Source organism: Triticum urartu, chromosome 3A (assembly GCF_056163025.1).
Source record: "Triticum urartu cultivar PI428250 chromosome 3A, HENAU_Tu73, whole genome shotgun sequence".
Classification (NCBI taxonomy): Eukaryota; Viridiplantae; Streptophyta; class Magnoliopsida; order Poales; family Poaceae; genus Triticum; species Triticum urartu.
The window spans coordinates 620,290,742-620,312,769 of record NC_141875.1 but is presented as its reverse complement, the minus strand read 5'-3'; the positions used below and the strand labels follow the sequence as shown (position 1 = coordinate 620,312,769).

Sequence of the window (22,028 nt, the reverse complement as noted above, 5' to 3'; positions counted from 1 at the left end):
AGAGACACTTTCCAGACCTTTTCAGACTCCGAAAAGGAATAGGTATGTGGTATGTAAGTAAACCGACTCCAAAACAATTTTTAAGGCAATATTTCTCCATTTTGGAATATTTAGAAAAATAGAAAATTAAGTGGCAGTCTGGGAAGGACACGAGGGCCCCACGAGGGTGGTGGGCGCGCCCTACGCCCCTGGGCGCGCCCCCCTACCTCGTGATCACCTCGTGTGCCTTCCGGACTCCGTTTTCTTGCACGGAACGTATTTTGGTCGGTAAAAATTTCATTATATATTCTCCCGAAGGTTTTGACTCCCGTATCACGCAAATCTCCTCTGTTCTTGTTTCGAGCAGTTTTCTGTCAGGGTTTTCAAGGCTAGGCATCATGTCGTCCCCCTCCTCCAACAATGGTGATAATGATGCTTGGCCAATGAAGATAGATCTGAAGAGGGAAGAACCCATGAAGATCAACAAGGATGAAAGGATCAAGAAGCCCACGGAAGATCAAGCTCCGGCAGAAGAAATCCTTCAACTTGATCATAATCTTCTTACCCCAACTGAGATCGAAGCTTTCAAGATGATTGAGTTAGCTCGCATACAGAACAAGTATCTCACACGTGAAAATATTTTGTTGAAGGAGCATATTGTTGCACTCAAGGGCATTATCCGCAAGCTGGAGGACCTCTTACGCTCTATGTGCGACTATCCATCACCACCACAACCTTCTTCACCAACAAAGGAGACATAATCACATGGGTATGGCCACTCCCCTTGCCAACTGCCAAGCTTGGGGGAGGTGCCCCGGTATCGTATCACCATCACAACTCCTATCTTTACCGTTTTTCTTAGTTCGATCCTATTAGTAGTATCTTGATCTAGTAGAATAAAGTTTATGGCATGATCTAGTTTTGAGTTTTGCTTGATGATCTCTCTATGTAATCGATCTGTGAGCTATATATAATAAAGATTAGTGTTGAGTCAAGGGCTTGATTATTTTGCCATGATCTTGGGTGAATAAAAGAAAAGAAGAAAAAGAATAAAAAGAAACAAAGAGTTCATATTAATCTTATTGAAAGTAATGGCTTCACATAGAAAGAGTGTGATGATTAAAAGTTGTTGGGAGTTGGCAGACATAGCTTTGGTCATCGTTGCAATTAATAGGAAGTAATACGAAAAGAGAGGTTTCACATATAGATATATTATCATTGACATCTTTTATGATTGGGAGCACTCATTGAAATATGACATGCTAAAGAGTTGATGTTGGACAAGGAAGACAACGTGATGAGTTATGTTTTCTTATATCTGAGATAAAGTATGTTGTCATGGATCCTCTAACATGTTGAGCTTGCCTTTCCCCCTCATGCTAGCCAAATTCTCAGCACCAAGTAGAAATACTACTTGTGCTTCCAAATACCTTTAAACCAGTTTTGCCATGAGAGTCCACCATATCTACCTATGGATTGAGTAAGATCCTTCAAGTAAGTTGTCATCGGTGCAAAGCAATAAAAATTGCTCTAAATATGTATGATTGATTGGTGTGGGAGAAATAAGATTTATACGATCTTGTGATGTGGAAGTAATAAAAGCGACGGACTGCATAATAGAGGTTCATATCACAAGGGGCAATATAAAGTGACGTTATTTTGCATTGAGATTTTATGCATCCAACCATAAAAGCGCATGGCAACCTCTGCTTCCCTCTGCGAAGGGCCTATCTTTTACTATTATCTTCTACCTCAAGCAAGAGTCATGGTGATCTTCACCTTTCCTTTTTCATTTTATCCCTTGGCAAGCCCAGCATGTTGGAAAGAACATGATATATATATATCTAATTGGATGTAGGGGAGCATGAGTTATTATGGTTGACATTACCCTTGAGGTAAAAGGTTGTGGGGCAAAACTATAAGCCCCTATCTTTCTCTGTGTCGGATTAAAACTCCATAACCACAAGTATTGCGTGAGTGTTAGCAATTATGAAGGACTAGATGATAGTTGAGTATGTGGACTTGATTTTTAGCTTTGACATAGACTCTTTCCGATGTTATGATAAATTGCAATTGTTTCAATGACTGAGGTTATAGTTTGTTGGTCCTCAATAAGGTTTCTGATTCATACTTTTGCATTGTGAATAGATCATCACTCGAATATAAGTAATCATATGACAAAATCTATATATGTTCCTGTTATGAGAATAATCATGATTCCTTCATGTCCGTATTTTATTTTTATCGATGCCTCTACCTCTAAACATGGGGACATATTTATTGTTATCGGCTTTTCACTTGAGGACAAGCGAAGTCTAAGCTTGGGGGAGTTGATACGTCCATTTTGCATGATGCTTTATATCGATATTTATTGCAAATATTAGAGACCTATTCTGCACAACTCCAAAAGTCCTGAAACTCTACGGAATGTCTTACAATAGATAATAATAAAATCCTCGCCAAAGATGAAGGTCAGGGGGCCCACACCCTGTCCACGAGGGTAGGGGCGCCCCCCTAGGGCGCGCCCCCCTACCTCGTGGGCCCCCTGGTGGTTCTCCGATGCCCATCCTCTGCTATATGAAGTCTTTCGTCAAGGAAAAAACCAGAAGCAACCTTTCGGGACGAGACTCCGCTGCCACGAGGCGGAACCTTGGCGGAACCAATCTAGGGCTCCGGCGGAGCTGTTCTGCCAGGGATACTTCCCTCCGGGAGGGGGAAATCATCGCCATCATCATCACCAACGCTACTCTCATCGGGAGAGGGCAATCTCCATCAACATCTTCACCAGCACCATCTCATCTCCAAACCCTAGTTCATCTCTTGTATCCAATTATTGTCTCCAAGTCCGGGATTGGTACTAGTAGGTTGCTAGTAGTGTTGATTACTCATTGTAGTTCATGCTAGTTGGTTTACTTGGTTGAAGATCATATATTCAGATCCTTTATGCATATTATTACCCCTCTGATTATGAACATGAATATGCTTTGTGAGTAGTTACGTTTGTTCCTGAGGACACGGGAGAAGTCTTGCTATTAGTAGTCATGTGAATTTGGTATTCGTTCGATATTTTGATGAGATGTATGTTGTCTAGCCTCTAGTGGTGTTATGTGAACGTCGACTACATAACACTTCACCATTATTTGGGCCTAGAGGAAGGCATTGGTAAGTAATAAGTAGATGATGGGTTGCCAGCGTGACAGAAGCTTAAACCCTAGTTTATGCATTGCTTCGTAAGGGGCTAATTTGGATCCATATGTTTCATGCTATGGTTAGGTTTACCTTAATACTTTTGTTGTAGTTGCGGATGCTTGCAATAGAGGTTAATCATAAGTGGGATGCTTGTTCAAGTAAGAACAGCACCCAAGCACCGGTCCACCCACATATCAAATTATCAAAGTACCGAACGCGAATCATATGAACGTGATGAAAACTAGCTTGATGATATTCCCATGTGTCCTCGGGAGCGCTTTTCCTATTATAAGAGTTTGTCCAGGCTTGTCCTTTGCTACAAAAAGGATTGGGCCACCTTGCTGCACTTTATTTACTTTTGTTACTTGTTGCTTGTTACGATTTATCTTATCACAAAACTATCTGTTACCACTTATTTCAGTACTTGCAGAGAATACCTTGCTGAAAACCGCTTGCCATTTCCTTCTGCTCCTCGTTCGGTTCGACACTCTTACTTATCGAAAGGACTATGATTGATCCCCTATACTTGTGGGTCATCACCCAGCCTTCCACGGAACGGAGCCTGGCGTGCCTCATCTCCGTCCAGGGTGCTCAGGATTCCCGAGGGCCATTGTGAACTCGTCGTTCTCTCTGTCTGGAACGAACGTCCCTTGCTACGCTGCATCGATATAGTGCTGAAGCCTCTTGACTGGTATTTTCATTTGCTCGTCCATCCAATGGCACTTCCCTGATACAGGGTCCAAGGTTCCGCCAGCCCCGAAGAACCAGGTCCGGCAATGGTCTGGCCAGTTCATTGTCTCTGGTTCGATCCCTTTATCAAGAAGATCATTCTCAGCCTTGGCCCACTTAGGCCGGGCTTTGAGGTAGCCAACTGACCCCGTGCGATGGTGAAGCTTCTTCTTCGCAGCATTTTGCTTGTTTGTCGCCGACATCTTCTTACTCTTTTCCGATGTCTTGTGGGCCACAAATGCGGGCTAGTGATCTTTGATCTTCTCATATTTGCCGATGAATTCTGGTGTCTCTTCTTTGTCGACAAACCTTTTCAACTCATTCTTCCACCTCCTGAATAGGTCTGCCATCTTCTTAAGAGAAAAAGACTTGATTAATTGCTCTTTAACTGGCTTCTCCGGATCCTCCTCTGGCTGTAGGGTGAAATTTGACTTCAGCTCAGTCCAAAGATCATCTTTCTGCATATCATTGACATAAGACACCTCAGGGTCTTCGTTCTTAGGCTTATACCATTGGTGGATGCTGATCGGGATCTTGTCCCTAACAAGAACCCCGCACTGAGCAGAAAATGCATCTTTTGTCCGGATGGGTTCAATCAGTTGGCCGTCGCGCGCGATTGCTGTGATCTCAAACCTTTCATCCGAGTGCAACTTTTTCTTCGGGCCTCGTCTCTTTAACGAAGTTGTGCTTGATCTGGAGGGCTAGAAAAAATAAGAAATATGAGAGTTAATTAATATGTGTACATACCAAAACAATGAATGCATCAATTAGCTAGTCAGCACAGGCTTAACTAATATATATACCTAGCCGGTCTCAGTTCGGTCACCGGAGCCGTCATCATGGTCTCCTTCTTGCACCATCATTGAGTCACCGGAGCCGTCCTCACGGTCTCCTTGTTGCACCAGCATTGGGTCATCGGAGCCATCATAATCATGGCCTGTTTCTTCACCCTGTCCTTCCAGACCATCGGTGTCGTTGAGAAACAACAAGCAGACAGCATCACTTCCTTGTGCGATTATGTCCCCCAACACCGCTTCTTGTGCTTCGTCTCGGGGGTTGTCCATAGTTTCTACAAATATTTACAACATGGCAATTATTATTCAAACATGACAGATGGATATATTAGTGGCAAACGTAGAAATAGCTAGCTAATCACAATAAGGAATCATATTAGTGGCCTCGACGCTGCTTCTCTAGGGTTTGGGGTGGCCTCGACAACGCTTCAAGGGTTTGGGGTGACCTCGAGAGAGTTTGTCGGGTAGGGGCGCGGCGGGAGGGGGTAGGAGACCGACATCGTTCTTTTCTAGGGTTTGGGTGTCCTCGAGAGTTTTGGTCGAGCGAGAGGGTCGGGGGGTGCTCCCGCGGTATAAGTTATCACAGTCGAGAGGGGGTATATATATCGACCGCCCCTCATGTCGGAGTTATCCAGGAGGGGGTAATATCGACAACGAAGAAATACATACACGGGAAAATAATGTTATCGGGGAGGGGGTATATTGACCCCCCCACGTGTTGAAGTTATCGGGAGGGGGTTATATCGACAACGATGACATACATACATGGGAAAATAATATTATCAGGGAGGGGGTATATCGACCCCCCCTCGTGTTGAAGTTATCGGGAGGGGTATATCGACGACGACAGACACGATAAAACATAAGAAAACGAAGAAGAAATAAAAAGAGGAGAAGAAGAAAGGAATAGAGGAGAAGATCGAAGAAAAAAAAGGGGAGAAGAAGAAAGGAATAAAGGAGAAGAAGAAAAAATAGAAAATGTTTTTTTATTTTTTCTTCTTCTCCTCTATTCCTTTCTTCTTCCCCTCTTCTTTTTCTTCTTTTTTCCTCTTCTTATTTATTTCTCCTCTTCTTCTCCTTTCTTCCTCTTCTTATTTTCCTTTTTCCTCTCATTCTTTTTCTTCTTCTTCTTCCTTTCCTAGCTAGATATATAAAACTTTTCTAAAAATGTAACTTTTGCATATATAAAACCTTTTCTTCCTTCTTCCTTCCATTCCTTCTTCCTAAATATATAAAACTTTTTTAAAAATGAAACTAACCTAAATGTACTAAATCAGAGAACATATATAGATAAAACTTTTCTAATTAAAAATCTAACTTTTGCATATATGTTTTTTAAAACATCATTACAATTGAAAAAAAATACATACATACATACATACAAAAACAAGTAAAAAAATACATACATACATATATGAACATACATAAAAAAATACATATATTAAAAAATACATACATATATATGAAAATCTAAAAACATGTAAAAATAGCATGTATAATTAAATAAATTGCATGGCGGCGGCGGGGCCGGCAGACGCGCGGTGCTCACAGAGGCGGCGATGCGTCGGGGCAGGGGACGGCGGCACGACGACGGCGACGGGGCAGGGATGGCGCGCGTCGGGGCAGGGGACGGCGGCGCGTGGCGACGGTGTCGGGCGAGGGCGCGGGCGATGGCCGGCGCGGGCGCGGGCGACGGCGACAACGGGCGCGGGCGACGGCGACGGCAGGGGCGGCGGGCGGCGTCGGGGCAGCCTGGCGGCGTCGATGTGCTCGGCGTCGTCGGGGGCAACTGGCGAGGGAAATGTGAAAATTTCCTAAGTGCTGGCTTATATAGCAAAGGCATTGGTCTCGGTTCGTGGCACCAACCGGGACCAATGCCCCCCTCTAGTCCCGGTTGGTGCCACCAACCGGGACCAAAGGCCGGCATTGGTACCGGTTGGTGCCACGAACCGGGACCAATGCCCCCCTTTAGTCCCGGTTGGTGTCACCAACCGGGACCAAAGGCCTTGCGCTGCCCGCGGCCAAAAGTTTAGTCCCACCTCGCTAGTTGAGAGGTCCTCCGAGTGGTTTATAAGCCCCACTGCGGCTGCCCTCTCGAGCTCCTCTCAAATGCAGGCTTACAGGTCTAATCTCACATAATGCTATCTTTGGGCCTATTGGGCCTTCTGCGAGAATGAATCCTGGCCCAGGTTGGGTTTCTAGTCGTATTCAGGCCGTGGTGGCCCAATAGGTGGCAGTTTTTTTTATTTTTTTCCAATTTTTTTCTTTTGTTTTTTGCATTATTTATTTTCTTTTGTTTTTTGCTTTATTTTTTAATTCATTTTGCTTTTAGGTCAGAAAAATTATAAACTTTCTGTTAGTGCCATTAGTTTTCAAATTTGAATAGTTAAAATTTGAATTCTTTGAAATTTGTGTGAGTCACAAGTTTGTGATTAACTTTACTATAAAAATAGTGTCTTTTCCATTTTTTTTGTTTTTTGCATTATTTATTTTCTTTTGTTTTTTGCTTTATTTTTAAATTTTTTTTTGCTTTTAGGTCAGCAAAATTATAAACTTTCTGTTAGTGCCATTAGTTTTACAAAAATTATAAACTTTCTGTTAGTGCCATTAGTTTTCAAATTTGAATAGTTAAAATTTGAATTCTTTGAAATTTATGTGAATCACAAGTTTGTGATTAACTTTAGTATAAAAATAGTTTTTCCCAGTTTTTTGTTTTATTTTTTGCATTATTTATTTTCTTTTGTTTTTTGCTTTAATTTTTAATTCTTTTTGCTTTTAGGTCAGCAAAATTATAAACTTGTTGTTAGTGCCATTAGTTTTAGAAATATTATAAACTTTCTATTAGTGCCATTAGTTTTCAAATTTGAATAGTTAAAATTTGAATTCTTTGAAATTTGTGTGAATCACAAGTTTGTGATTAACTTGACTAAAAAATGAGCATAGATGCGCATATAGAGAGAATTCAACCTAAATTCATAATAAATTTCTATGAATTTTAGAGAAATTCACTATGAATTTAGGTCAAATTCCCTGTATAGGAGCATCTATTTTCACTTTGAGAGGAGCTCAACAAGGCAGAGAGGGACGGGCTTATAAACCGGTGTGAGCGCCCTTTGGTTGGCGAGGTGGGACTAAACTCTGACCGCAACGAGGACCAACCCTTTAGTCCCGGTTTGTGGCACAAACCGGTACTAATGGTCATGGGCCAGGGGCGAGGCGCATTGGTCCGGGTTCGTGCGTGGAACTGGGACCAAAAGGTCCAGACGAACCGGGACCAATGGCCCACGTGGCTGCCCTCTTGAGTGTTCTTGGTGTGAACATAGTTGACAAGGAGCGAACCAGGATTAATGGTATTATGATGGCCGAATCATAAGACATTAAAGCATTTCAAATGAACTCTGAAAAAGTTGAAAGTTGGCATGGTATCATAATTTCACCCACATAGCATGTGCATGTACAAAATGGACAATGGTATCATACTCGTCTGTTACAAAGTTTGCATGGTATCATCATAATAGTTGCGGGAGAAAGTCTTCACTTTTTCTTCACTTGTGTCATTTGCTTATTGTGCCGTAACCATGGATAATCTTCATCGTTTATCAGGATGCTTGGGTCAGCCTTGACTTTGAAGGGAGGAATTTCATGAAACTTTTCATAATCTTCAGACATGTCTGGCTTGCCCTCCACTCCCATGATGTCCCTTTTTCCTGAAAGAACTATGTGGCGCTTTGGCTTATCATACGATGTATTCGCTTCCTTATCTTTTCTTTTTCTCGGTCTAGTAGACATGTCCTTCACATAGATAACCTGTGCCACATCATTGGCTAGGACGAACGGTTCGTCAGTGTACCCAAGATTTTTCAGATCCACTGTTGTCATTCCGTACTCTGGGTCTACCTGTACCCCGCCTCCTGACAGATTGACCCATTTGCACTTAAACAAAGGGACCTTAAAATCATGTCCGTAGTCAAGTTCCCATATGTCCACTATGTAACCATAATATGTGTCCTTTCCCCTCTTGGTTGCTGCATCAAAGCGGACGCCGCTGTTTTGGTTGGTGCTCTTTTGATCTTGGTCAATCGTGTAAAATGTATTCCCATTTATCTCGTATACTTTGTAAATCAATACAGTCAAAGATGGTCCCCTGGACAACAAGTACAGCTCATCACAAACAGTGTTGTCACCTCTGAGACGTGTTTCCAACCAACTGCTGAATGTCCTGATGTGTTCACATGTAATCCAGTCGTCGCACTGCTCTGGGTGTTTGGAGCGCAGACTGTTCTTGTGTTCATCGACATACGGGGTCACCAAGGTAGAGTTCTATAGAACTGTGTAGTGTGCTTGAGACAAAGAATATTCTTCCCTGCATATTATTGAGTCTCCTCCAAGCGTGCCTTTTCCAGTCAGTCTCCCCTCATACCGTGATTTAGGGAGACCTATCTTCTTAAGGCCAGGAATGAAGTCAAAACAAAACCCAATGACATCCTCTGTTTGATGGCCCATGGAGATGCTTCCTTCTGGCCTAGCGCAGTTACGGACATATTTCTTTAGGACTCCCATGAACCTCTCAAAGGGGAACATGTTGTGTAGAAATACAGGCCCAGAATGACAATCTCGTCGACTAGATGAACTAGGACGTGTGTCATGATATTGAAGAAGGATGGTGGGAACACCAGCTCGAAACTGACAAGACATTGCGCCACATCACTCCTTAGCCTTGGTACGATTTCTGGATCGATCACCTTCTGAGAGATTGCATTGAGGAATGCACATAGCTTCACAATGGCTAATCGGACGTTTTCCGGTAGAAGCCCCCTCAATGCAACTGGAAGCAGTTGCGTCATAAACACGTGGCAGTCATGAGACTTTAGGTTCTGGAACTTTTTGTCTGGCATATTTATTATTTCCTTTATATTCGACGAGAAGCCAGTCGGGACCTTCATACTGAGCAGGCATTCAAAGAAGATTTCTTTCTCTTCGTTCGTAAGAGCGTAGCTGGCAGGACCTTCATACTGCTTCGGAGGCATGCTGTATTTTTTGTGCAAATGTTATAGGTCCTCCCATGCCTCAGGTGTATCTTTTGTCTTCCCATACACGCCCAAGAAGCCTAGCAGGTTCACGCAAAGGTTCTTCGTCATGTGCATCACGTCGATTGAAGAGCGGACCTCTAGGTCTTTCTAGTAGGGTAGGTCCCAAAATATAGATTTCTTCTTCCACATGGGTGCATGTCCCTCAGCGTCATTCGGAATAGCTTGTCTTTCGGGACCCTTTTCAAAGATTACGTGTAAATCATTGACCATAGCAAGTACGTGATCACCGGTATGCATGGCGGGCTTCTTCCAGTGATCTGCCTCGCCTTTGAAATGCTTGCCTTTCTTTCGACATTGATGGTTGGTCGGAAGAAGTCAAACGATGGCCCAGGTACACATTCTTCCTGCATTTGTCCAGGTATAAACTTTCAGTGTCATCTAAACAGTGCGTGCATGCGTGGTATCCCTTGTTTGTCTGTCCTGAAAGGTTACTAAGAGTGGGCCAATCGTTGATGGTCACGAACAGCAACGCCTTTAGGTTAAATTCCTCATGTCTGTGCTCATCCCACGTACGTACACCGTTTCCATTCCACAGCTGTAAAAGTTCTTCAACTAATGGCCTTAGGTACACATCAATGTCGTTGCCGGGTTGCTTAGGGCCTTGGATGAGAATTGGCATCATAATGAACTTCTGCTTCATGCACATCCAAGGAGGAAGGTTATACATACATAGAGTCACAGGCCAGGTGCTGTGATTGCTGCTCTGCTCCCCAAAAGGATTAATGCCATCCGCGCTTAAAGAAAACCATATGTTCCTTGGGTCACTTGCAAACTCATCCCAGTACTTTCTCTCGATTTTTCTCCACTGCGACCCGTCAGCGGGTGCTCTCAACTTCCTGTCTTTCTTACAGTCCTCATTGTGCCATCGCATCAACTTGGCATGCTCTCCGTTTCTGAACAGACGTTTCAACCGTGGTATTATAGGAGCATACCACATCACCTTCGCAGGAACCCTCTTCCTGGGGGGCTCTCCGTCAACATCACCAGGGTCATCTCGTCTAATCTTATACCGCAATGCACCGCATACCGGGCATGCGTTCAGATCCTTGTACGCACCACGGTAGAGGATGCAGTCATTAGGGCATGCATGTATCTTCTGCACCTCCAATCCTAGAGGGCATACGACCTTCTTTGCTGCGTATGTACTATCGGGCAATTCGTTATCCTTTGGAAGCTTCTTCTTCAATATTTTCAGTAGCTTCTCAAATCCTTTGTCAGACACAGCATTCTCTGCCTTCCACTGCAGCAATTCCAGTACGGTACCGAGCTTTGTGTTGCCATCTTCGCAATTGGGGTACAACCCTTTTTTGTGATCCTCTAACATGCGATCAAACTTCAGCTTCTCCTTTTGATTTTCGCATTGAGTCCTTGCATCGACAATGACCCGGCGGAGATCATCATCATCGGGCACATTGTTTGGTTCCTCTTGATCTTCAACAGCTTCACCCGTTGCAGCATCATTGGGCACATCGTCTGGTTCCTCTTGATCTTCAGCAGCTTCCCCCGTTGCAGCATCACCGTATTCAGGGGGCACATAGTTGTCATCGTCCTCTTCTTCTTCGCCGTGTTCCATCATAACCCCTATTTCTCCGTGCCTCGTCCAAACATTATAGTGTGGCATGAAACCATTGTAAAGCAGGTGGGTGTGAAGGATTTTCCGGTCAGAGTAAGACTTCGTATTCCCACATTTAGGGAATGGACAACACATAAAACCATTCTGCTTGTTTGCCTCAGCCACTTCGAGAAATTCATGCACGCCCTTAATGTACTCGGAGGTGTGTCTGACACCGTACATCCATTGCCGGTTCATCTGCGTGCATTATATATAATTAAGTGTGTCAAAAACCATTACAGAACATCATGAATAGATAATTAAGTGACCAAATTAATAGAAGTTCATCATCACATTAAAACCAAAGTACATACATAGTTCTCATCTAACAACATATAGCTCTCTAGAGCATCTAATTAATTAAACCATACATTGAAACTATGTAAAAGATTTCAATGCGAAAACAAATGCGATCATAATCGCAACCAAGGTAACAATTGATCCAACGACATAATGATACCAAGCCTTGGTATGAATGGCATATTTTCTAATCTTTCTAATCTTTAAGCGCATTGCATCCATCTTGATCTTGTGATCATCGACGACATCCGCAACATGCAACTCCAATATCATCTTCTCCTCCTCAATTTTTTTATTTTTTCCTTCAAGAAATTGTTTTCTTCTTCAACTAAATTTAACCTCTCGACAATAGGGTCGGTTGGAATTTCCGGTTCACATACCTCCTAGATAAATAAAATCTATGTCATGTTGGTCGGCATAATTTTCATAAACAATAAATGAACCAATAGTTATAAAGATAATATATACCACATCCAAATCATAGAAAGGCCGAGGGCCGACGGGTGCGGATACCAAAACCATCGCACTATATAACAACAAGCGATAAAATAGTAAGAAAATTAGACAAGTATCTATCTAAAGCAAGAATTTTTTTCTTTCAGAAAGAAGATAAGAACAAGAGGCTCACCACGGTGGTGCCGGCGACGAGATCGGCGCGGGCGATCGACGACGGTGAAGACGGGAATGGGACGTGACGGGCCACTAAACCTAGAAAAATATCAAGGAAATGGAGCTTTGAGGTCGAGCTTTGAGAGGAGAAAGCTTAACTAGTGTGGCTCGGGCATTTCATTGAACACCTCATGTGCAAAGGAGGTGAGCTAGAGCACCACAAAGCCCTCCCCTCAACGGCCAGGGAAAAACAGAGCACTGGAGTGCTCTACTCGCGGGCGAGGAGTATATATAGGCACCTCATTGGTCCCAGTTCGTGGTATGAACCGGGACTAAAGGGCAACCTGTTGTCCCGGTTCAAGCCACCAACCGGGACCAATGGTGGTGGGCCAGGAGCCAGGCCCATTGGTCCCGGTTCGTCCCACCAACCTGGACCAAACGTCCAGACAAACCGGGACCAATGGCCTACGTGGCCCGGCCGGCCCCCTAGGCTCACGAACCAGGACCAATGCCCCCATGGGTCCCGGTTCTGGACTGAACCGGGACTAATGGGCTGACCCGGCCTGAACCAAAGCCCCCTTTTCTACTAGTGGCATTACACACCATCCCAAGACCCTCACTTTTGGGACTACCTTGAGTTTCCAAATAGCATTCCACATCTGTTGTTGATCCACTGAAGTTCCTGTAATCTGCCCTTCCTCTAGAGTCAAACGCTTTTTTTGATTCACAAGAGCATGATACGCCGATTTAACAGAGTAAATGCCGAATTTCTTATATGCGCATGCTATAAAATCCTCACTGCCGCCTTGCCATAATAGAATTTTAAATATAGCAGATGCATCCGGTGCTATGAATATGCTACACACAAGATCATGCCACCATGTCCAGTTTCCTGAATCAATCAGATCATTGACTTTTTATACATTTGTTGCTGCTGATCGTAACATTGGCATCATAGTAACAGTAGAGGGAATCCGTTTGTCTTCCCACACCTAGATCGTTGAACCATATCCGAGTCGTTTTATGAGCCCCATTTGAAGTGCATCTCTTCCTGCAACGTAGCGAGTAAAAATTCGGAGTCTGGAAAGTACCAGTCATCTTTATTGTATCAAAAAATGATCAAAATGTATTTGGAAAAGGTACATGTATGCAAAACATGTATTTCAAAAATAAATACACATCAAGTATTTAAAAAATATCCAACATGTATAAAAATTTTCACACGTGCGCTAAAAATACTAGTAGAAAGCCCACCAGCCCACCATGGTTCAAATCCTGGTGCTCGCATTTATTTCTGGATTTAATTCAGGATTTCCGGTGATGCGCATTCAGTGGGAGGAGATGTTCCCATTGACGACGAGGTGCCTATGGTGACTTCGTAAATCTCAAGATGATATGCCGCCTTAGTCTTTCGGAGGTGCTCATAGGGGTAGGGTGTGCATGTGTGCGTTCATAGGGGTGAGTGCATGCGCGTGTATATAAGCGCTTGTGTCTGTACTGATGTTCAAAAAAAATCCTGTGCGTTGCCACGGGCTCTTCAAAATTTATAATCAGTATGCTTCATTTATCATCCCGTCATCCCGGGGTGCTCTAATTAGAAACACAACAATCAAGTATTAGGAAATTTCACCGAACCAACAAAAATGAATAATATGATATCTATCCTACTAATAAAGGGAGGTCATAATTTTGGTCCATCATGAACTTCTGCAGAAAAGCCCCTATCCCTTTTACTTACCCATTGTCCACTTGCACACGAAAAAATACATCTCTAAAGTGGGGAACCAGCCAAGGCCAACAAGAACTCAAACTCCTATCCAATCTCGACTTCATGCTCTTCCACCTCCATTGATAAAGATGGGTCATTAAGGCTTTCCTCACGATGACCTCGAGTAGCCGCCGACATCCCTTCCCGCATCTACCCCTACCCCTTGCTGCCGCCTGCACTGTCCTTGCTCCTCAGGGGAGGGCCACAATTTCCTCTACAGTGGCTATGACCAATCAACGAGGAGGCCACATTCTTCCATGGGAACCCAGAAAAGCACACCACCCTCCACAACCATCTAATCCCAGCCCTAAGAACATCAAGTTCCGCCATTGATCCATGAGTCAGCCTCACCGCATCCAGGTTCATTGCGAGTCGGCGACGTGTCTGTAGTCGACATATTGACTTTGGTTATCCCCATGGCAGCACCATCGGGTCCTGCTTGCTTTTACCATCACTTCATCTTTCCCCAAGGAAGCGACACCACCCAGCCAATGACCACCACCGCTTGTAGATTGCCTACATAAAATCACGAGAAATCCCACGGCGGTGCTGTAAGATCACCATGGTGACCGACTGGTCTAAGATCTAAACTAGCTGCTCTTTGTAGAAACCAGTAGAAGTAGGGGTGTGGCTAGGATTTGTCCTCCGGTGCGTGTGCGTGCCCTGCAGCCCACCAGCTCTTGATCTACATTTCACTTATCTCCATGCTCGAGATGACCAAGCTCGATGCACAGGACGCATACGTCCGCTAGAGCTATATGCAGGCCCTATGATTTTTGGATCACTGGATCGAGGAGGCCCACCACCTAGGCTCTACATCACAACATTGCTGATCAAGGAGGCCTGCCGCCAGCTCTACCTCGCAACATTGCCTTTACTCCGCACGTGGTCTGAACAGGCGCCAGCCGACCCGTCCTTGATCTGTTATTGTTGCAAGCTAAGCCGAAATCTTAATTATTTGAATGATGGGCGATGGATATGTCATCTATCAGTTGTAACGATTATCTTTTCTCATGCATCCCAGCACTGAAGTCTGATGGCTTACTTTTCTCTCATCCTCTTGTTCTTGTTTACTACTATGTACTCTTGAGGCTGGTGTGAGTAGGCAATTTGATTTATTAGTTTGGGTTGGTATTGATGATTTAGATTTTGTGTTTTGCCGTAAATGGTAAAAAACCTTCTTTGAACTTTTAGTTACAAAGATTTTGTGTTTTGCTGTAAAAAGTAAAGAACCTTCTCTAATAAACGTAAATATAACCTTTTGGTTTTACAGTCTCAACTTTCCTACACTCCAATACCGGAAGGATTTTTGGTTTTATGTAATGACCATCTTGAATGTCTCTCAATTAGAAAGTTAATGCAATCTATGATATTAAAGCAAATTATTAGTCATATTAAAGTGCAAAAGGTCCTGAAGGAGTCAAATCATGAGTTTTATGGTTTTACTGTAATTTGCAAGATCTGAGATTTCTGCAAGTGTACAATTAGAAAAGAGCCAATTCAATTGATTTTCACATCCAGAATAGTACGTTAGCAACAGCACTTCAAATTTTTCATGTTTGTTCAGCTTGCTAGGGAGACGCGCGGAAGGCCTGCATGGTGGACGAAAGAGGCAGTCCCGCTGTCCATGGCGGGGTTGGGGTTGGGGAATGGTTGGAGGAGGAGTAAGATAGAAGTGGGAGGCGATCGATTGTTGATTGTTCGACAAAACCGGCGGGCGAAGGGTGGGAGTTGAGATAAAGAAACCGAGCAGTAGATAGTGGTGGGAGGTGCGACAAAAATAAACCGAACGATAGTGAAAGACGAAAAAACCATGGAGGCGAGGCTACCAAGTCAGACATTAGGAGTAGAGATTACCTTAATCATAGCCTGAACAACACCGAATATGTCCTCCCCTTTATAAATATATCACTACAAAAAGTACCACGAGTATGACTCTGATCAAAACAATACAGTTCTCCTTGCTGAAGGTTACCATTGTCAACACAAAAGTACATATGTTGCACATCAGCAACTTGTATATCAACGAAGTAACAATGCCACAGGATGATAAATAAAGTATGAGTGAATTAGTTAATATATTTTAGCAAATGTGTCGAGTACAACATATGTTCCGTTTCACCACATCTCGTATAGTAATCTCATCCAACATTTTTGAATGTTAACATACATAAATATAAGGTCATATCGTAACTCCTAGCATACATACATGAATGTTAGCATTGTCACTGTCTTAGGGGTAATTATCCTGCAGCGTTTCGTACAAAGTCTTGCCACTTTCTGTCTATTCTTGAAGTGGGTAATCTCATAACCATAGAAATTCTTTTTTTGGGGAAAGATCGGGATGGTGGGGCATTTACCCATGTCAAGAGAAAAATAATCAAATGCCCTAAGCACGTAATCAAGCAAAAAGATGAAACTTAGAATGTGCCTTGCACTGCAGAATTTTTTTACCTCTCATATGTGCGGACTCGTAGGTAATACATCATCCCATATGCACCCTTTTTGCTGGAAAAATCATGGTCGCCCCCACGCTCCTCAACACACTTGCCATGCTCATGCATGTTGCTTTGTTTTGACTTCACCCCTGGAAATATTATTACTGAATGAAAAACACTGACCTGCAGTAGATAGCCTTGATTCTTCACTGCAGAGGACAATGGGCCAATAGCTCCTATGCGACGTTTTTCATGCGAATTGGAAGGAGTGCGACGTTGTTGGAATGAATGGCTGTGATGCGACGTTTTAGAAGCAAACAGTAGCTCCAATGTGACATGGCTCTGTTTAACCATGAAATGAAAAACACGAGGGGTTAGCGATTCGAGTTATGACACGCGGGACCTAGCAGTTACTCGCATGCGGGTGGGACCCACAACTTATCCATGCAAGCATGCCCGTGCTCATCAGTGTGCCCCGACCCGAGCCAGCCACGAGCCCGAGCCAGCCCCCCCGCCCTCCATTGCTTGCCCTGCCCCTTTCCTTTCCCACCTTCTTCTTCCTCTGCTCCGGCAACGAAGCGCGCCGCCGGCGAGTGATGTCTAGCTCGAATTCGGCCTCCCGCCAATCATGGACGCAGTACGGTCCACTACCGTTGACAAGATGCCCCGATTGCCCGCGCATGGAGCCTCTGAAGCGTTTGACTTGTGTGAGGGAAGAAAATGGCAACCGTGGGCGCGAGTTTGTGAAATGCTTGAGCAAGCCACAGCTGGGGCAGGTTAGATATGTGTTCTTGACCAATCCTACGGTCTAAGTTCTTTCGATTTCTTTATTTTTCCCTCGAATTAGGGCAGTGGATCTGGGTGGTGGATCTAGGATTCATGCACCGCCGGCCCCCTGTTTTTCAGGTTCTGAAGAAATGTGGGCATTTTGAGTGGCTCGATGACTATGTTGAAAGGTTGAAATTGGAGGGATCAACCCGAACCCAAGAGCTCAATTTTGGGGGGCGGCTTGCCGTGGAACAAGCCCCCAATTTGGCGGACAGAGCCGATCCGATGATGCACAGTGCAGAACTGAAGTGTGAACTGAAGAAAATTGGCAAGCAACTAAAGCATCTGATCGATTTGAAGCAGCAAGCAAATATGATGGCTAGAGAATTTTATGGTTGTGTCATTGCTATGGGTTTATTTTACTTGATGTTCATCAATCGCTAGAATTTGTTAGAGTTTCAGTTAGTGTGTCAGCTAGTTTCAGGGGTGCCCAGTAGTTTGAGTTAGCCAGGAATCATTTGTTAGATGAATTTGAATTTCTGTGAAGCAAAACTTGCTTGAATTATTGTAATGATATTCTCAGGGGCCCTATTCAGTGTTCATGCTCTGTTTCCTCTGTTTTTGTTCTTCAGTTAATAGAGTACACACCCAAATTCAGTTTCTAGTAAAAACAAAACTGGGCTGCCGAATAGATGTTGGGCCGTGAGACAATGGGCCCTGAGAAAATAACCATGCCCAAGACCAGCCCACCCGCGTAGGGGCACCAGCCCACCTCTAACTTCGGCAAATAAAATGGGGCCCAATAAAATGTTACTTGTTTTTACTTTGGCCTTTTTCTTGCACTAAATTTTGTGATGGATCATTTTTTGATGCACTAAAACTAAATGTTAATTGTTTTTATGCATGTCTACGGTTCCATGAACTAAATGAGTTGCATGCTTGCATGAAGTGCCCGAAGTAAATTAGTTTGCATTTCCTAGTTGCATGTCCATAGTGGGTTTGCATGGGGCTCCTAGTTGCATGTCCATGGTTTGGCCAATATTTTGAAGATGGTGTGTGTGGTGATTGGGGTGTAGCAACCCGGGTCCGTAGAAACCCATAGCAATACACGAATAATAAGCAAGAACAACGCATATCAATCCACAAATAATAGCATGAAACACACAATATATATAGTAGCATAACGATTATATAGAAGCATAATGATTGCAACCCGTAGTTCCACAATAGCCTTACAACTCCATGGTAGCCTTACAACTTAAAGTACTAATAGAACTTAATATAATAGTAGCATAACGATTACAACTTAAAAAACTAATACGATAGATCTATAGCAAGCTAGATAGATCGGGGGAACCAAACGCGGGTTCTTCTTCGGGTTCTTCTTCTCCTCCTCCTCCAGGGCCACCTCGCTCCTCCGGGCACCGCCCTTCACTCCTCCCCGTTGTTGATGGGGTACATGAGCGTGTGCATAATGCCGTTGTTGGGGAAGATGCCATTGAAGTCGGTGAAGATATTGTAGGTGGTCAAAGCTATGAACTCACAACCAACCCAATATGCTCGCCCGAGGAGATGGAAAGCATCGAAAGGGTTAGTGCACATGGCGAGGAGCCGAACCACAACGCCGTTGTGGTTGACCTCCTCAAGATGGTACATCCAAGGAGAGCCGCGAGGGAGGTGGCAGAAGCCGGCCGCAAGGAAGAACTTCGTTAACTCCCTTGCGCCCCTCCACCTCGAAATCGCCCAAACCCTAAGGGTTCTCTCTACATACACTCCGGCCGGGTAGAGCCTTTCGGGCACGGTTGGGGGGAAGCGGTAGGTGGGGGAGTTGTACTGCATGGTGGCGGGGTGGCTCGAGGGCTCGATCTGGTTTGATGGAGAAGAAGGAAGAAGGAGGGCAGAGGAGGCAGAGGATGGGGTGTGGATGAGGAGGAAGAGGAAGACGATAGTGCCTGGCTTAAATAGCCCAAGTGCGACGTGGTTTCACCCATAGAATTAAAGGGCGGGCGGCGTTTGGTAGCGCCCCATGAAAGTGTGTACACGAGCGTGGGAAACGGGCTGCGATCCCTCTGTGCCACCGGTCGCGGGTCAAGGGGGACGGGCTCACGCACGCGTCTGTGCCATCGTGGGTCAAGGGGACACGCCTGCCCCGGGTTCTCTGTGTGTGCCGCCCTTGCATTCATGCCATAGCCCAATAATTTGCCCACCTTGCTAGGGCCTGGCTAGAGGGCAATGTTCGGTTGATGGGAGACGTGACAATAATGGACGCCTTCATTTGGCCATCTTGTAACGGGGAGCACGCTGTTTGAACTGCATCGATACCCACATCGATACCCCATGCCAGTATTGCGTCCTCAAAGAGGAGCACGCCATGCAACGTTGGCTTTTTGGTTGTCTTCATCGGGCTGCTGCATTGTGGCCGGGTGCATGCTTTGATGCGACGCTGCATCGGTTCTAATGGTAGGCATGCGACAGCTTACTACGTCGATAGGGGTGGTGGAGCAGGGCTACTTCAAGGGCATGCATGCAATGCACGGACGCAGTTCTGCGGGTGGGCATGCATGTTGCGGGTAGGCATGGGAACGCATGCAACGATGGAAAGGGCACTGCGTAGGTTTGGTCCATGCACCGCGTCAACTCTTGCCATTGGATTCAAATGAATGGTCCTGATGCCCCAACGAGAGGCTGATCCAAACCCCACCGATTCAACCAATCAGCGCGTCTCATGCAGATTGATGCACACTGATTCAACCAATCGGTGCGTCTCATGCGGATCGATGCACACTATAGCTAACCCTAGCGCCTGATCTCAACCGTCCACGCACAATGATCGACGACCCGGTAGTGTGCAGGGTTTTGAGGGGTTTTGAGAGGGGTTTTGAGGGGTTTTGAGAGGTTTTGAGGGGGTTTGACAGATTAGGGTTGAGCATAACTAATTCAAAAAAATCAAAAAAATATAAAACTTGCGCACATAGTCTTATTATGTCATATAGTAACAAGAAAAAATATAAATATGGTTTACATACATTTTTACGAGAAATCCTTCACAAAATTGTCATTCCTCGAACAATGTAGTATGGAGTTCAAGGGAGAGAGTAGTGGGCACCCGAGAGTAGGTGGGGTTTTGAAAATGAAAAGTGTGAAAACCTCACCAAAACTACATTTTGGATTGACTAAGAAAGATCTTAACTTACTTTTCTCATTTTCATGTTTTAAACTTGTTTTATATATAATTTTCTATTAAACCTTGTTTTTTCAAAAAGAAAAAAAAATAATAGAAAATTAATTCAATATATAGTGAGACTTTAGATTTACACTATATAGGTAGAATAGATGTGTAGAAAAATTATGTGGCTGGTTTAGACAAGGTGCCAAAAAAACTTGCTTAAATATGAGGCCGTTTACCCTACCTTTGGAGGTCATTTGAGACACACTTTTCATGACTATGAGTTCAACTTACCAAAAGGGCTCGGAATGATCAGCAAGCAAACATATTTCAGTTGAGGTACTTTAGATAGCATTAAAACATCAATACCCCATCCCTAATTCAAATTTGAGCCCAAATTTGAATTTAAATTTGAATTTTATTTGGCTGGTTTAGACAAGGTACCAACAAACAAGTTCGAATAGAAATAGGGGGATACATAGTGACTACCAGTATGCATGAAGTTACAAATATTATTACATGCCCCAAATTTTCAAACTGTTCTCTGTTCTACCTCTTCCTACCACGTCGTGTGCCCTTCTTCACCTTAGCACTTCTTGTTTTTGGTTCTACTACACACACAAGTTCACTGGTCATCTTGGTTTTCTTCACTGGTCTTTTCAACACCTCGCCAACACCCTCATGATCAGTTTCTTCAGTCTCAATGTTGACAACAGTTTCAGTTTCTTCGGTGTGTACCTCAACATGGGTTTCTTCAGTCTGAACCTCGGCACGCTCAGGTTCAATTTCAACCTCGAGAGCAGTTTCTTCAGTCTGAATGTTGACTGCAATTTCAGTTTCTTCGGTGTGCACCTCCACATCAGTTTCTTCAGTTTGAATGTTGACTGCTGCAGGATTTTCTTCAGTCTGCTCAGGCTCAGGCACACTTCTCTTCTTTCTACCACCATTGACTCTTGCTTTTTTTGTTGGCCAACACTGTTCAACAACAAGGGGTTGACTTGCTCACTTCCTCCTGGCCATTGGGAAATGTTATAGATATAGTAATTGGAAAAAAGCACCAAATCAAAACACAAACAAATAAACAAGAACATACTTTGGCTTATCAGGAGTGTAACGACATTTGACAGATCCCACTCTGTGCCCAAGTTCCTGGCACAACTTGCATCTGTTTTTGTTACCTTTTTGGGCCCTTTTTGGCTTTCCATCTTTCTTTCCCTTCTTACTACTCCCACCTTTCTCAAACCATGCCTTGAATCTACTCTGTTTAGGCCTACCAGCCTTTCTTTTCGTCAAGGGAGGACACATGGAAAATTCAATGTGCACTTCAGGCCACTGAGACTGATCTGTAAGTGCTGGAATTGGAGTAGCATATGCAACTTTGAATCTTGCTACCGGATAATATTCATGCAAATATGGGTGCATGTTTACCTTCAGTTGGGATGCTAAGAAAAGAATGGCATGCTCACATGGTTTACCAGTGTGTTGCCACTCGAGGCAAGTGCAATCATGCAATTCAGTGTTAACAACATGTCTCCTTCCAGTTTTGTTATCTCTAACTTCAGCACCCCAAGGTGAAGATATTTCAA

The 22,028-nt window shown here is 44.0% G+C and overlaps 1 protein-coding gene across 1 annotated transcript; it reads left to right on the top strand.

Annotated features, from left to right (window-relative positions):
• The first annotated feature begins 17,104 nt into the window (after positions 1 to 17,104).
• LOC147980838 (uncharacterized) lies at positions 17,105 to 17,720 on the top strand. The gene is made up of 2 exons (XM_087515774.1): positions 17,105 to 17,284; positions 17,415 to 17,720. Exons 1-2 carry the CDS (start codon positions 17,105 to 17,107, stop codon positions 17,718 to 17,720), a joined length of 486 nt encoding a protein of 161 aa, XP_087371900.1.
• The last annotated feature ends 4,308 nt before the right edge of the window (positions 17,721 to 22,028 follow it).